The following is a 17,565-nucleotide window of genomic DNA, read 5'->3' on the forward strand; positions in this document are numbered from 1 at the left end:
AAAGACTTGACACTTTGTGCAATGTAGCATATTCCAAAATTGCTCTTTGTGAACCCCAGGGATAAGTCATCGCTGGCAAAGACGGATAATAGCCCTGCATCCCAAGTGTTGAGTGAAATCCACCAGAGAAAGGGAAAAGAGTGAAACAGTCCTTCACTTTGAAAGTGGAATTTTAATAGAGACCTTCCACCTCAGCTGCCTTCTAAACATGCTCAAATCACTTTTGTGTCTGCTTTGCTGCTGCACTTTTACTCCCTCTGGAACAGATCTGTTTAGGAAATGCACGGGTGTCAGACGATGACTGATGACATAAAAGGATGTTCTGTGCATACAAACTCAGGCAATTGCCCATTTAAACCACAAAGCAATTACGTAATGAGAGTCTGGTAATTTTTATGGGGAGAATTTTTACTCCAACAAAAAGAACCCAGTTAGGAAGTCTTTATCAGGTACAACATAAGCATATTTCAAGAAGAAGGAAAATTTAACAGCTCACTAGTCTCTCTGTATTTATGTACCTTCTTTTCTGAAATAATCAAATGCAAAAGCATGGAAGCTCTTCCCTTGAAGAATTTACAACAGCATAAAGCTGTTTATCTGCATCCCTCATGCAAGAGTAGTCAATAAATTTAGTCAGCTACGTGTTCTAAAAACAGAGTTTTCTCTTTAATTAAAGGAAACAGCTCTTATAAACATCCCAACTAGCAATGGCTTCATTGAAGCAGACATTTTTACATCGTGCAAATTTACCATGGTGTGTTCATTGCCATAGGTTCTGAACAATAGACAGCTGTACCTGCTACGTGAGAAGCAAGAGCCGTATATGGATGAAAGAGCCCTGCAAACTATTGCAATGTCCTTCTAGAGGAAAATTATTTAAATGCTTCTGCTTACTATAGCAGAGAAGCCATTCAGCACCAATATCTTGTGGACAGTTCCTTGGTTTGTCAGAAAGAAATATATTCTTGCTCTTCACAACTACAGTAACTAAAATATGGGATAACCTTTGGCTGCATTCAGAAACCATGATAAAATGGGGATTGCGAACTGTGGCTTTCCTAAGAATCACACGACGGCCTAGCTATAGAGAAAGCAGTATATTTATTAATCTAAAACGTTTCTATGCCACCTCTCTACCCAAATAAGTATCCCAAGTGGTAAACATTGAAGTGTTCCAACATTTAAAATATTAAAACAGCATTTAAAGTAAGATATATATAAAATATTTAAACTATTTAATAAAAACATGCATACAAACACACACAACAACACAACAAAGATGGAGAGCTAAGAAGAGTTACTGGGAGTATGGCAGACAAAACAAAGAAGTCTTCATCCACTGGTAGAAAATAACAACAAAGGGAGACAGACAAATCTCCCTTCAGAGGGAGTTCAAAAGTTTTGGCACCATGACTAAGAAGGCCCTTTCTTGGACTGCCACCCAAACCTGGGTCAGTGGTACTCAAATCATGGCCTCCAAAGGTAACCAGAAAGGATGTGTAGATTCATATGGGAGAAGACAGTCCTTCAGGTATGTTAGTCCCAAGCCATATAGGGTAATAGCAATAACCCAGCACCGAAATCTACTTTCAAGGTAGGGCTGAAATTACTGCAGAACAGTGCCTCCCAGTCCCAACCCCAGAAAGCAGTCTGGTAGGATACTTTGGCCAATGATATCTAAAAGGTCCAGGTGAATCAGCAGGGTACTCCCTGTGTCCATTTGCCAGCACAGGTCATCTACCAGGGTGATCAAGGCCATTTCAGTCATGATCAGATTGTATTGATTCACAAGGTCTGTGATTAGATTGGAATAAATCCAAGCAATCCACTTCATTCAGGAATCCCTCAAGTTGCCTAGCCACTATCCATTCAATCACCTTGCTCAAAAATGGTATATCTGAGACTGGATGTTAGTTTTTCAATTATTTTGTGTCCAGAGCAGGTTTCTTTAGGAGTGGATGCACCACTGCTCATCTAAAAGAACAGCCAACCACTCCCTCTGTCATGAAGGCATTTATTATCTCCTGGACTCAGTCTGCCTATGCCCTGCAGCAGATTCAAGCAGCTAAGAAGAGCTAGGGTTATATTGTTATTCAGAGAGGCAGTATCCTACTTAGTTGGGTGGAAATTAGCTTTAAGGAGACAAAAGAGTAACTGGGATTCTCTACCTGTATACACAGGGATTGTTCCCTCAAGAGAACTCGCAAAATAAACCTGGTTAGGTTCACCATAAAGGATTCTTATTTAAAAGAAAAATAAGAAACACAAACACAGAACTGGAGAAAGATGTCATATTCTAAGAGTGCTCCCTGACGTTGTCTCACATATTAGCCTCCAAAATAGAGAAGTGATGGATCTTCTGGGAGTGGACAATGACTTGGAAGAAACTTTGATGAGTATTCTGGAGAAGGATAATGACCATGTTTGCTTTACTGGGTGCAAATAGTTCTTGATGACCTTCTGAGTACTGGACCAGAAAGATATCAAGTTTGAGTTAAGTTTTAAGTGCATTCTAATTAGGGTAAATGGGTGCAGGGGAACCTGATGAGATAGCTGCAAATTCTTGAAAGACCTATTGTCTTAAATTTTGTGTCTCCTTAGGGTGGGGAGGGGGACATTAGCAAGTTATCTATTCTTTCCCACACATTCTAACCTATATGTCCAGGCTTGTCTCTAGTTGGGATAGACAGTATATTTTTTAATTATGATATCTATTTTTCTGTCCTTTTAGCCAGGGAGTGTATTGTATTTAATATTTCTGATGATATTGTATGTGGAGTACCTATTATTATTCTTATCCATGGTTCCTCTATATATTTGTGAAACAGCCTGGGGGGGGGGGTGGAACGTGTCCAGCTGTCCAAGTTGGAGTAGGGCCAATCATGGTGCAGCCAGCAAAGCTGTAGCCATCAGTGCTCTAGCGAGCCCAATGTCACCCAGCTGGCTGCATGCGGGGGAGTGGGGAATCAAACCTGGCTCACTAGATTAGAAGTCTGCACTCCTAACCACTACACCAAGCAATTCCTAACACATCTGTGGTTGGTTTGGTTGTAGGAAGACTAGCTACATTATTTTCAGAAGGAGTGCTAAAATGTCAATTCATACATTTCTTTTGGACAGAAGCATCCCTGGCTATCTATTCACATAGAGAGCTCATAGCATGTGAAATGGCACACTAATCAGTTTTTCTGATGGTGAAAAAGAGAGGAGAGGGTCCCCTCTGTCCAAAATGTTATGCTAGGGATCATGAGTACTGTGTGGACAAAAGACATTCACAATGGGGAATGTAATAGGGATGAGAATTGGGTAAACATGAGTGCAAAAGTTGGCTGGATCCAACCACACATTTTGTTTAAAAGCAACTCTTGTAATATCTAGATGCTCATTCTTTTCAAGGTAGAGGCAGAAATATGCGGGACACAAACATTTAGCATACCCACGTGCGTGCCCACCTGCAGCTTGTCTTTCTCTTCCACTTTTCCCCACATAGAGACCAGCACCTCAGATTCTCCTAGTTTCTCTACTTCACTACCATTTACCTACAGAAATTGAACAGTTCTATTCCACAGCACGATGCCCAGAATAATAAACAGCCAGGAAGCAATTGCATTTAGAAGGAAATTTGAGGCCTGAGCATTAGCTATTAATACAATTATGTAAATTTCTACCCAAGATAATTTGGGTATTAATTTAAAAAGTAAGACTATAAATGTGATTCCCCCTTTTTTAAAAAGAAAGAATGAAAAGGAATCAGTTGAACCAACACTTTCAGAAGTGAAATCCCTAAGTATTGTAAGCAGAATACAGTTTGTGAAAATCCGTGACGGATTTTGCTTTATGGTTTGGTTCATGCCCATTCCTAGTAACAGTGCTTAAGATAGACTTCTTGTACACACATATGGACCTTTTTGTGTGTGAATTTCACTAGTTGTCCTCACCTCACCTCCACCAAAAATCCCTGAAACTTCCTGGGTTCAATATGCAACTTGGTGCAGGGGTCATTTAAAGGGCCACTCGGAGACAAAGGCAGCCTGTGCTCTGTAAACCAGCAGAACTGCTTGTTGAATAAGGAGAGTTAAAGAGTAGTTTGGTGTTTGGTCAGGACAGCACTGAAAATTTTACCAAAAAACTGGAGTGCAAATTTCAGATTCCAGCTGTGTTTTGGAGATCTGTCCAGTTATTGTGAGGCCAAAGAGGCTCTAGTATTCATGGCACAGAGAAATGGCCCATTGTCTTTTTTCCATTAGCACACACAATGGCTAGATTTGTGAGAATAATTTCAGTGCCTTGAGTATGTAAAGTGATTTAAAATTCTGAGGCTGGATTTCTCTCACTTTCTGGGGAGAAAAACAAACTAAGGAAGTAAAAAGAAGCTTTTTACCTGCAAAAAATAATTCAAGTGCCTTAGTTTGGAAATTTGATGTGTGTATCTGAGCCAAATGTTTCTGTGAGATAATAAACCCAACATACTGTTGAAAGCACAGACGAAACAGCTTCTATAATGAAATGGGTCTTAGAGAAAAGGGGGATAGCTAAAGATTTGCTGTGCATTAAATATGTTCAGTCTTAATAGTCAGGTTCTTTTTCTTTGACTTCTAGATGCCTGGGACAGAACCACTTTTCTGTAACCTCTCTAGAAAGCTCTCAATAAAGCTTCTCTCTAGGAATCACCTGAAACTCTACTGTAAACGCATAAAATTTCCAGAGACATCATTGGGGTATAATGCGATAGAATCCACCCTCCGAAGTAGCCATTTTTCTCCAGGGGATCTGATCTCTGTCCTCCGGAAATTGGTTGTAATTCCTGAGAATTGTCATTCTGGAGGTTGGCAATCATAGCACAGGCACAGGCAGAATTCTGAAACAAAATGATTGCGCTCACTGCTCCTTTCCTGAGGGGGAAAACATCTTCTCCTCTCCTTTTACTACCAGACGCTTCCAAATTACAAAATAACCAATATTTACCTGAAAAGTGGCAGAAGGCAATTTCATTTTTAAATGTTGATTTTGATGCTTTATCAACAAATTAAAATGTATAGAAGGCTGAGGAAATGCCTTTCCTTTCCCAGACTCCCTTCCCATTCCCATCATCAGAAGTTTCGACTGCAGGCTGACTTTCTCAATCTGAAAAAGCTGGAGAAAGAAGCAGCCAATACTAAATGCATCTAATTTGCATTTAACCTTGATATTTCAGAGAGAAAGTTCATTAAAATGTTTCATACCTGTTTCTTTGTACAGCTGTGTGATCAAAAATGATAACGGGAAGGAGAATTGTGTTATTATACCAGCTAGGAATAGCTGGCAATTAACTAGCTCTTGATCAAAGATGGCAAGCCAAGCCCGATGCCCTCTGCCATTGCATAAGAGCAGTCTGATGATCCCCCGGCCTCAGAATGGGGAGAGGAAGGGGCTCCTGCTCTCCTCGTGGCTCCTGCTCTCACAGCCTTGGAATAAAGTTCACTCCTTCCTTCTCGGCATGTAGTGAAATGGGCTGGGTTTCGCTCCGTCTTTTCGCTGTCACCCCAATCCTTTACCCCCCACATGCCCTGGACTCTCTCCCCCATCCCTCTCCATGGTGGGTTGTCTCCCAGGCCTCCTGCTAACTTTCAATTTGCTGCTCCAAGAAGCCGGCTGGACTATAACTCCCCATCAAATGGCCCATTCCTGCTTTCCATTGACATACCTTTCTCCAGGTGCTGCTAATGCCACCAGCATTTCCATCTTCCCAACAGATGCCAGAAACCTCCAGGCAGTATGGGCCACCGTAGCCTGGGTCATCACTGTCCTCCTCCCTACCAGACTGAGCTCCTGGCACCCACATAGCATCCCAGTTTGCTGCAGTGAGTCTGGGTACAGCTTCTGTAACCTCCACAGTTAAAAGGATCAGGTAGTAGGTGATGTCAAAACTGTCACCCTGAGATCTGGGAGAACAGTTGCCAGACATCAAAGACAATACTAATCTTGATCCAATTCAGGATAAGCATCTGTTCACATGTATGTTCACCTTCATCAAGAGATGGTTTACACATGTGCAACATCAAGAGATGGTTTACATGTGTGAGTCAGCTCTTTGTATAGTCTTTGACTCTAAGCTATTTGTTTGCAACCCTACTGGACTGGGGATCCTTTGTTCTCCACTGAGCAATGTACAACCAGCAACATCTACTCATGATGATGAACTCTCCAAACGCAGCTCAAAACGTAGCAGCAAAGGAGCCATATCCTAGTCCTAACTGATTCAGCCTGACACTTGCGCTCTCTTTCCCGGGAGCTGCAAATTGCTGCTGATGTTACAACCTTCCTTAGCATGGTTCGTACCAGATAATCATGTACATTTCATCTCCCGCCTGTCAAGATGCATAAAAGAGACGCCAACAAATTCACTGGGAAATGCAAGGAACCGAAGAGTGGGGGGAGAACAAAAACATGAACATGCACCTAGTTGAACTACTAGAGCTGGAGGATGGGGGGTGGGAGCCAGAACCAAGATCAGCACTACATGTGCAAGAAATAAATGTTCATAACCAAATAATTCCACATTAAGTTACAATACCAAACATTTTCACATTGCTTAACCATAATTTGCTGTGTAAATTAATGCAATTTTGCAGATAGGGTTAACTTGCTGAATTTAATCTACAGAGGCTTATCATGAAAGTCTTGGGAGTAAAGCAAAAAGGGTTATTTGGAGTTTTGTTTTATCTTGTATGTGTTAAAATTGAGATTTGTAAGCTACCCTGAGCTATGAGAAAAGACGAGCTGTAAATATTTTTAAAACCACATAAAATACAAAGAATTGGCCTGCATTGATGAGCAAACACGTGGAAAATAAACCTGACCTATCAATATTGTAATAAAACTCACACATCAATGGGTTAGACATTATGATTCTTTTCTGCTTTGTGAAGAGTCTTGTTCTAACAAAGAAGACCTCCTTCATCTAAGCAAAGTGACTTCCTTTGCAGGAAAGAGCATGAGGATCCAACACAGAGAATATCTACATTTCTGGATTTACAAATACTCTATGAGAAATACCTGTTGTCTGGAGCATGATGGAAGAAGCTAACAATGAAAAATGAACATCTGGAATTATTTGCAAGGGACACATCACAAAGAAAAAAGCAAAGACATGGCTGGCTGACTTCATTGCAGACCCTTCTCCTGATCTTTAAATGTTACAGAAGGGGATGCTTCAAAGAGCCTTTGTGCTATAAAACCTGAGCATGTCGGAGTGAATTAAGAGACGAGCAGGAGAAATATGCTTTTCTCTCACTCTTCTTATAGGAACCCACTTTCAGCAGTACAGACTACAGTAAGTGGGGCAAGCAGAATCATAGAATCATAGAGTTGGAAGGGGCCATACAGGCCATCTAGTCCAACCCCCTGCTCTATGCAGGATCAGCCCTAAGCATCCTAAAGCATCCAAGAAAAGTGTGTATCCAACCTTTGCTTGAAGACTGCCAGTGAGGGGGAGATCACCACCTCCTTAGGCAGCCTATTCCACTACTGAACTACTCTGACTGTGAAAATTTTTTTCCTGATATCTAGCCTATATCGTTGTACTTGAAGTTTAAACCCATTCCTGCGCGTCCTTTCCTCTGCAGCTAACAGAAACAGCATCCTGCCCTCCTCCAAGTGACAACCTTTCAAATACTTAAAGAGGGCTATCATGTCCCCTCTCAACCTCCTTTTCTCCAGGCTGAACATTCCCAGGTCCCTCAACCTATCTTCATAGGGCTTGGTCCCTTGGCCCCAGATCATCCTCGTCGCTCTCCTCTGTATCCTTTCAATTTTATCTACGTCCTTCTTGAAGTGAGGCCTCCAGAACTGCACACAGTACTCCAGGTGAGGCCTCCAGAACTGCACACAGTACTCCAGGTGTCCAGAACATTGACAACTGAGGTCAAGGATGGAAAATGGTTGCTGAAAGGGAGGAAGGTCCCAGCTGGCTACCAGAAGTCCTGATAATATTCAAACAGAGGCCTAAGTGCCCTGCAGCCTAAGTGCCCTCCCCCTGTTTTTGGGCTCTCAGAAACCAGTGGAACTTCTCAGACACTAGGAAGGAAAAAACAGGAAATAAATGTGACATGTTGACATCACCTGGAAGCAATGCAGGCACTTCAGTGACATTGGTGGTCAATGCTCTGGTTTGGGGGCAAATCTCTATAGTAAGGAGCTAATTCTACCATAGGGGTTTTGCCCCAATGGCAAAATGGCATCCCGACACTGCCAACATGTAGACATCACTTCCAGGTGCCATTAGCACATGACATTAGTTTTTGGTGCTTCTCCCTACTCCTGGAATGCATGCCTCCCACCTCCTGCCAGTGGCTACAAGGGATCTGGCAATCCTAACTTTAAAACAGAATGAAATTCTGATATGAGACCAGAATAGAGTTTTGGGTGCTGGGTGGAGCAATGTAGTCACTCTGTCTACATATTGTAAGAAATGTATGTAGCTAGTGGCTGAAGGTGGGGGAAGTAGGTAAGGTGCGTGGATAATAAAGCTTAATCCTTTTTCCTCTCCACGGACTGAAAGGCTGAATGGCCTCAGTTGAAGACTGCTGCAGCCCATTCATTTATGGAATCCACTTCTTGTGGAGGAGGTTGGCCCCCAGACCACCAATCTTTGAACTGAAGCTGATTTCTTCACTCATATGGTGTGGAGGGAGGCCCTGATAAACTTCCTTCACATCAGAGGCCTGCTTCTGAAAGACTATGGCTGGACCAGCTTAAACCAGAAAACAGTACTTCTGGGACACTGACTACTGGACCTTTAGTTTGGGAAAGGAGTCTGGAGTTAGGCAGTGCCATATGCAGTGTGCAAAACTATTTTCCCTGTTGTAATTAATAGATACTTTCCTTAAGCCAAGGTATGTGTGTAGGGGTAAGGAAAGGAGGCCCAAGGCCTTGGACTTGCCCTCATTTCCAACATCCAGGTTACACCAGTATAGATGGATGACAGGAAAACTTTCTCCATCTCATCTTGAAATCCATTAGGCTTCTTCTGAGCTTTCAAGAACTTGTTCAGAAGGAGGGGAAAGCTAGGTGTTTCTGATAAAGTTCAGAGAGAAAAATGAGCAAGAAAAAGGTCTCTCCTTCTTCTTCCCTTCCCCCCCCCCCATAAATGGGGAGGGATACCCAGTGACAGTGAGGGCTCTTGAGAGGCAGGGGAGGCCTCATCCTTAACTAGATAAGGGCCTGCAAAACAGAGCTCTTCCACCAGGTCTATGGTTGAGGCCTGTGCGGCTAGGAAGATCTGCATGCCCCCCCCTTCCAGTAGAGTGGTATGAGTGGTGGTTGAGTGTTCCATCTGGACCCCTCTGAGAATAGTGAGAGAGTTTTTTCTGCCGTAGTTCTCCCCCCCCCCTTTTCTTTTGATTAATGAATTTTGCTGTTTTTTATCTGGGATTTTAATGGGGGTTTTAGGGAGTTTCTAGCCAGACACAAGTAACCCACCACAAGCCATCTGGGAGTGGCCGGTAATTAACTGAATTAATAATAATGATGATGATGATGATGATGATGATGATGATGATGATGATGCTTGTGACAAAATGTTTATTGCCATAAAGCAGGACACTTGCGCATACAACATTTTCCCATACAACCTAAGTTCTGGAGCTTCATTTCCAATTCAGGTTGGACCAGCAATACCTTTACTGTATGCCTGGCTGGGAAATTCTTGAAGATTTTGGGAGAGGAAGGATGGGTGTTGGGAAGAGGAGAAACCTTCAGCAGGTATAATGCCATAGAGCAGGCATTTTCTCAAAGCAGCCATTTTTTCCAGGGGGGCTGATCTCTGCTGCCTGAAGATCTCCAGCCACCACCTGGAGGCTGGCAATGCTGCTCTCCTGACTATAAAAAACACCTTCCAACATTAGTCACCCCCTTCCCTTCCTGAGGACAGGGATGTTTTTCCTTGCAAAAGCAGGAGGACTAACAAAGAGGAAGAGAGTAGAAGTCGAGCTTGGTTCCTGTTTGGAGGGGTTTGGACCTCACTTATGCTGGAAGAACCTTTCTGAACTGGGGGGGGGGGGATTAATACACCATACTCCTCTAGTTCTGATGCCCAGGACATGCAGGTAATGACACTGGAACATAAAGTAAATTGTACTAGGCATTATGGGGGGGCATGAAGGAACACAGAACCTGACACAGGTCTGCTGTTTTCAGCTGCAGTCCTCGTATTGTTTGTAACAGTTTAGACAGAAAGCTCTGGATTTTGTTTTAGACAAAAACTAGGGAAGATGAAGACGAAGCACGGTATGACTAAATCTGAAACCATTAAATACTAATCTGCACAGTCCTGCTGTGATCTCTGTTTATTTTTTCTTCTTCTTCGCCCTCATCAGGAGCAATCCCCATTATGTAGCATAATTACTTTCCATAGCTCAGTTTGAGCTATAAGCAGGGCTAAGCTGAAAGGAGGGATGGTTTTGTCAACACTTTCATCAGCAGTGCCCCCTTCTAGTTGGGTAATTGTTTTCAAGGATCAAACACAAACAAAAGGAATAAAAGCGTTTGCCTTTTCAGAAAGCGTTGCCCCAGTAGGCATCATTCCCCCCCCCCCAGTCCTGATCAGCTAAATGTCACTCAAATTACCTGCTAGGGAAACACTGGCTCTCACTAGAACCCAACTTAGTTTGCTATCTGTGACACCAGCAGGTAGCCATGTTGCACTGTGATATCATCACTGAATACTGTGTCACCCGCTAATGGGCTGGTCCCATTCCCCGGGAGAAGGATGGGCACTAACTATGGATAAAAACAGCACAGAAGAAGCAACATGTTGAGGAAAAAAGGGCAGCAATTATACTTAAGAAGGATGAACATGAAGCTGGAAGGATTATGTTGGAAAATGCTAAAGGCTTCTGAAAGCAAATAGGGGAATATTCAGCATGGCCCTAACAGGGAGACATCTTCCTCCATGGTTCTTTGAAAAGTTACTGTTACTTGCATGCAGAAAAGGACCAGCTGTGATCTTAGCTGTCAATAATTAGTGTAGGTTCTCAAGGCTTACAAATAAATGCCATTAAAACTTCAGTTTTATTTGGAACCAATCCATTTAGAAAATGTTTGCATTGGTTCTAAAAGCTCTATTCACAGATTTCCAGACGGGAGGATGCAGATTGGATAGGAAGCAGAGCTGTGTATTTATTTCCAAACAAACAAAACGTAGAACCTTCAAAAGCCACATTTGTTGGGGGAATAAAAACAGACAAAAACAGACAAGGTTTAAGTCATTTGTTGTTGTGGCTATATATACATATGTGGCTGTAAATTCCACAGGAAAATTGTGCACTGCATGGGAAAATGCTTCCCCTAAATTATTCTCTGCTTATTCTGATGAATGAACTATTATTTTTGTATTATGAGACATTTTGTCTAAAAGCATATGTGCAAGGCAGACTTCCTTGAATAAATTAACAGATATCATAAGCAAGGAATGGATCCAGCACACTCTTTCCACTCTTTCCACCTGCAAAACTTGACTCCCAGGGCAGCCTGAAATTTCCCTTGACTTCCTTGTAACCTTATTTTCTTTATCTATCTTCATAAACAAGCTAAGCAACAAGTCAGTTGATAAGAACTGGGTTGTATCAGGTAATACATTTGATATTCTCTAACCTTCACAGGGGTTTGTACTACAATCCCCACACAGATCAAAGAATCTCCATTCCTTAATAATCCCCTGCAGGTGCTTATGGAGGAAGATACAGAACAATAGTAAGTATCCTACTCCATTGGATCCAAGCAAGCTTTCCAATAACTGCAGGAATCTGAAACAATTCAGGAGTGGTACAAGGTATAATTAATGATGTACAACTTCTTGTTCTTTCTTCTTTAGCCAAATCATCAAGAATTCACCCAACCTGAATCATTTCCTGCTATGTTTGGTAGCAGAAAAATAAATCAGTATGTGGAGGGATTGAGTATAGTATCCCAAACTTCATGTCTCTGTGGAATCTAAACATGGTAGTAATAACATGAACTAACAGTTGCCTTTAGACTGAAAAAGTCTTGATAAAATATATTTGCAGGGAAAAAAATAAACTACAAAACCTTGATAAATTATTATCATTATTTTACGAAGACCATTGAACAGGCAGATGCAATTTGCCTGTCATTGATATGGAGCACTGGCAAAGGTTTCTGGCCTGCTTTTGGACTACGAGGCCTATTCAATAGACTTTTAACAAGAAAACCCACCTCTGAAGCTCTTTCAAGGAGACTGTGATTTTCAGGCTGTGGCCCAGGATGAAGAGGACTGTTAAAATATCTGCCCATTGGACCATCTCTCCCAATGGGCCCCCCTTTAACACACGAGGACTGAAAACATCTCCTGATTCTTCTGTCAAGAAGCCAATATGGATCAAAATCTAGAGAAAAAAGAACAAGGGAAGAACATTGCATAAGGTTGTGTTCACAGTAGTTGTGGATCTAACTGCTGCCTTTGATCACAACTGCTGGGCAAAACTAGCAGATACTAAAACTGATAAACCTCTCTTGTTCCTCATTAAGGAATTGCATTCTAACATAACTGCTAGAGTTTAGGTAGGCCCCACGAGTATTTTAACAGAGGATATTCCAATTACTCAGGAGTCAAAACCTTTTGCTTTTCCATCTGTGTTCTGACCCCTTTGTTTTTGAATCTGTATTTACATAACATAGTCTCAAGTCTGTCTAGCCCTAAAATCTTTCCACCATCACTGGGGAGACAGAAGGAATTGGTTCTCCTATATGCAGATGACATCATGTTGGTGCATAAACTCGGCAATTTCTGTAAGGACAAGACCCTAAATATCAGCTTTGCTAAGACCAAAGTCATGGTCTTTGGGAAAAGACGTTGCATATTTAAATGGTCAAAAGATGGCAATCTCATTGAATAGTGAAGAATCTTTAAATATTTTGAGGTCAGTCTCAAGAACACCTTAGGCCAACTTTATTAAATTCTTTACCTCAAAATGATTTCAAGATGACTTGGCCTTGGAACTGTTCCAGAGAAAGGCCATCTCTCAGCATAAGGGAGAGTGCTGTTGAACAGAGGAAAGACCCCTACAAAAGCACACAGCAAACTTGAAGTTCTGTTTTAATTCTGATAAAGCTTCACACAATTGACAATTTGATCCATAAGTAACAGATTTAATTGCATACCTGTTTCTGATCTCTCTGTTTGCCCCCCAGCTTTTCTTCAAGTTTATACGAGGCTCGCAGCCACTGTGTACCCAAGCGTCGGATCCTTTTCTTCATGAAGATCAAAGACTCCTTGCCACTGCCAATCAGCTCCAGGAGGTAGGAGAGATCTCTCCGAAAAACTGCCTAAGGGGTAGGGGAAGAACAACAGATTCTTGCTTTTAGTTCAAAGCTCAATGTCTTTCACAAAGAGCACCTGAGCTCTAGGCCATGTATCTTTTGCTTTCTACATTACCTGCCTGACTGTTGGGGGGGGGGGAATGGAAGAAGCCTGATTTTCAAATACCATATGTTGAGGATCTTCTTGTTAATTGACTGGATGATGGAGGCAACAACAAATTAAATCAATTCACAATGTTCATCCAATATGGTATCAAAAGACATAATAAAATATTTTGCAAAATATTTATTAAATGCATATGTCCATGCTGACTTCTAGGTCCCAGCTGGTCAAATGATTCATCATTCCCCTGTGATGCTGCAGTATGAGTATAATTCTTGTGTTCCTATAATGTATCTCTTTTTGAAGCAGATGTACAATTAAAAACATAAAACTTGTGAGATGAGATGTCTGCAGCATACCTGGGGATTGTAGTCAATTCTCTCTTTAAGAAAAATCTGAAACTTTATCTAAGCCTTGATTTACATTCCTATAGTTATGCAGTTGGTGTGTCTGGGTTAGAGTCAGGGAGAGATATCTGGATTAATGGCTGGATTGGGCAGTTTCTACCCAGGAGAACAAATGGACATGAATATACAAGAAGGTGCCATTATACTGAATCAGACCATTGGACCACCAAGGCCAGTATCATCTACTGGCAGTAAACTTTGAATGTATACCTGAAGCTCTGTTATACTCAACCAAACCATCAATGCATTAAGGTCAGTATTGTCTACTCAGACTAGTAAACTGGGAGGGGTGAGTCCCAGTGAAGAGACAAATATAGAATAGTACAGGCGCACTGGGAAACCAATATGGCAATATAAAATATCCAAATTGGACATATATAGAGTCGTCTCTCTTTAGTTTCAGTTATTCTTTAATTCTTATTTCATACAAGTCCCGATGCATTTCACCTACAGCTTTTTCAAGGGATGGTTTTTATATTTAAGGACAAACTTCAACTTATTATGAAATGTCTTGACAGAGTATAAGGTCATACAATAGCTAAATTTAGCTTGTGGCGTTTCAGACATACTATTCTATACTCAGACTAGTAGCAATTGTCCAAGGTCACAGAGGGAGAACTTTTACATCACCTCCTGCCTGTTACTTTTAATGGAAGGTGCTGAAGATTGAACCTGAGACTTCCTGCATACCAAGCTGAAGTGAGCCATGGTGCCTTCCTCTTCCCTTTCTGCTGCTCCAGGTTGAAGAAAAGAGTAAAAGGAATTGTGTTTGCCTGGTCATGTTGCTGTAACCAGGCAGAACAAGGCCTTCCTTCTTGTCCCCTACCAGTCTAAGAGTTCTAGCTTGAACTGAGCACACACAGGCTTGGATCCAACACAGTATTTCCATAGATGGAAGGGTTTTCAGCCATGGAATATAGCTTTCTCACCTTGCTTTTCCTGCTGTAGCTAAAAATTCCCAAATGGACCTCCCAGCTCCTCCAGTGATCACACTGCTAGGGAAAGCATTGTGGGAGGTGGAGAGAACACCTGGTTGCCCTTCCTCCTTCTCAATGGCAGGAGGCCCAGGAGAATGGCAGGGCCAGTGCGAAACATGCCTGGTCAGCCTCTGCCACCCCCCTTCCTCTATCTTGGAGCTGAGGCTGATGAAGGACCAAAAACCCGGGTGGAGCCAGATCTTTCAGGGTGACCATCATGCCCTCCTGCACCCAGGTTTCAGTGAAAGTGGCCAAACTGCTATGATCAGTGAAGGCGACCACTTGCCCTCTGGATTGCTGTCCATCATGGTTGTTTAAATTGGTGACCAATGGTTCAAAGGCATTTTGAGGGAACCTCTCCTTAACATCAGGTGTTCCCTGAAGGACTAAAGGTGACAGTGGTTTGTTCTCAGCTGGAGAAAAAAAACATTGCTAGATCCATGGGACCCCACCAGCTACCACTTGGTATCATATCTTGTGTTTCTGAGAAAGGTGGTTGGCCACTACAGACCCACTCCTAGCATTTTGGGATGAAACTTCAGCCCTGGACTCATACCAGTCTGGCTTCCATCCTGGCTACAGGGTGGAGACTGCACTGGTCACTCTGGGGCCAGCTGGATCAGGGCAGTTCAGCCATCCTTGTACTATTAGATCTGTTGGCTGCATTTGATGTGGTTGATCACAAGTTGTTGGCCCACTGCCTCACTGGGACTTGGATTAGGGGGACAACCTTACAATGGTTGGTCTTCTTCCTTAAGAACCGGACTAAGAGGGTTGCTGTGGGGGAGGAGTTATCTGACCCCTTTGTGCTCCTATGGAGTACCACAGGGGATGATACTTTCCCCCATGATTTTCAACATCTGCATGGACCCTCTGGCCCAGCTGGTCCAGGGCTTTGGTCTGGAATGTTACCAATATGTGAATGACACCAGCTCTATTTACTGATGGATGGATGGATGGACTCCCCCCCCCAGAAACATTCACCAGTTGTTTGGAAGCAGTGGCTGGATGGCTCAGGCAGAATCATCTGAAACTCAGCCCCTCCAAGATGGAGGTCCTGTGGCTGGGCAGAAGGGGACAGGATCAGGAAGCGCACCTCCCCTGCCTGGATGGGGTGCAACTTACACCTGTACCAGCAGCCAGGAATTTGGAGGTGATCTTTGATGCCTCCCTGTCTATGAAGGCTCAGATCATGAAGGTATCCCAAATGGCATTTTTCCATCTATGCCAAGCTAGGCTACTAGTCCCCTACCTGTCCTCAGAACATGCAGCGGTCACTTCCATATTAGACTTCTGTAACTCACTGTAAATGGGACTTCCCTTGTCTCTGACCCAGAAATTGCACCTGGTATGAAACGCATCATTAAGGGTCCTCATTAGGTCATCTTGTAGGGCCCATGTCCAGCCTATGCTGAGGCAGCTGCAATGGATGCTGGTTAGCTTCCTAATCAGGTTCAAGGTTTTGGTTTTAACCTTCAAGGCTATATGCGGTCTAGGTCCTGCCTATCTAAGGGACCACTCATCTCCTTAGGCTCCCCACAGGGCTTTTTGCTCTGCAGGTATGAATTTGCTGGTTGTCCCAGGGCCCCAGGAAGTGCATCTGGCCTTGACATGGTGGAAGGAGCTCCCAGAAGAGCGGAGGGCCTTAACAGATCTCTCTGGATTCCGTAGAGCCTTCAAGATGAAGCTCTTCCGCCAGGCATTTGGTTGAGGCCAGGGTAGTAAGACTGGGTCCCTCCCCTTTGTATAAACCCTTTATATCTGTAACCCTTCCAGGCCAAACATTACCTGTGGTTACCTATCAGCACAACAGTGATGGCTGCTCAGAAGGTCTGAGGGTTTGCATTGGGGAATGTAGTCCGTTGATTGTTACAGCCAACAGATGTTTGTCTTGTGGTTTTTAAGTTGTTTTTATCTTTTTTATGTAAATCGCCATGAGCTGGCTATGCTGGCTTCTGGCAGTCTATAAATATAATTATTTATAAATAAAATAAATAAATGTAAGATTTTAAAAGGAGCCATTTATTTCCCCAACCTCCTGAAGGTTCTTATCTGTTGGTCTTGTTCTCACAAGTTTTCTCGGTAATCCACAGCTATCAATGGAGGGCATTTAAATCAATTAAGAACCAAATACTTTTAATTCTTAGGAATCTCTTTGCCTGGCCAGGTGTATGAGTCTTACCAGTACTCTGGGAGATGACTTGGTGGCAGGTGCAGCTCCTGTCTGATTTCGCCAAGGTAGCACTGGGCAAAACCACTCAACTTCACTGAGGTAGATTAGGAATGAGCATTCTGTGCCATCCACACCAAAAAATGCATAGCAAGGGTCGGACGTCCACCGGGCCCTCATCCACTGCAAGTCAAAAGGAGTGCCAGTCAGATAAATGTTCAAAAGTCAAATAATCAAGGATATTCCCTGAGAGTGTGAACAGTATCAAGAAATTATAAATTTAAGACTTAGATTTCTCTTAAGAAGAGTTCAAAGTTTTTCTATCTTGCCTTACTGGCAAAGTACAAATGTTATTCCGATCTTCAAAAAGGGAGGAAGGATGACCCGGGAAACTACAGACCAGTGAGTCTGACCTCTGTTGTAGGGAAGATAATGGAGCAGATATTAAAGGGAGTGATCTGCAAACATCTGGAGGACAAATTAATTCTCCATTAGCTCATGAAACAAGGATAGCCAGACACAAGAAACAACTGGTTCAAATCCCAACAAGGGGGATGCTGATTAGACAGCAGACTTTATCTTTCCGCACCC

General features: G+C 42.7%; 1 protein-coding gene across 8 annotated transcripts in view; it reads right to left on the reverse strand.

The window, feature by feature from the left end:
* MGAT5B (alpha-1,6-mannosylglycoprotein 6-beta-N-acetylglucosaminyltransferase B) overlaps positions 1 to 17,565 on the reverse strand; it is a 280,817-nt gene that overhangs the window by 79,845 nt on the left and 183,407 nt on the right. For all 8 annotated transcript variants that reach the window (XM_077327653.1, XM_077327655.1, XM_077327659.1 and 5 more), the window contains 3 exons: positions 16,987 to 17,157; positions 13,159 to 13,323; positions 12,214 to 12,383 (listed from right to left, as the gene is read on the reverse strand). In XM_077327653.1, the coding sequence (XP_077183768.1) occupies positions 12,214 to 12,383; positions 13,159 to 13,323; positions 16,987 to 17,157 (506 nt within the window). The remainder of the gene's footprint in view (positions 1 to 12,213; positions 12,384 to 13,158; positions 13,324 to 16,986; positions 17,158 to 17,565) is intronic.

The sequence above is a fragment of the Paroedura picta genome, chromosome 3 (assembly GCF_049243985.1).
Source record: "Paroedura picta isolate Pp20150507F chromosome 3, Ppicta_v3.0, whole genome shotgun sequence".
Taxonomy (NCBI): Eukaryota; Metazoa; Chordata; class Lepidosauria; order Squamata; family Gekkonidae; genus Paroedura; species Paroedura picta.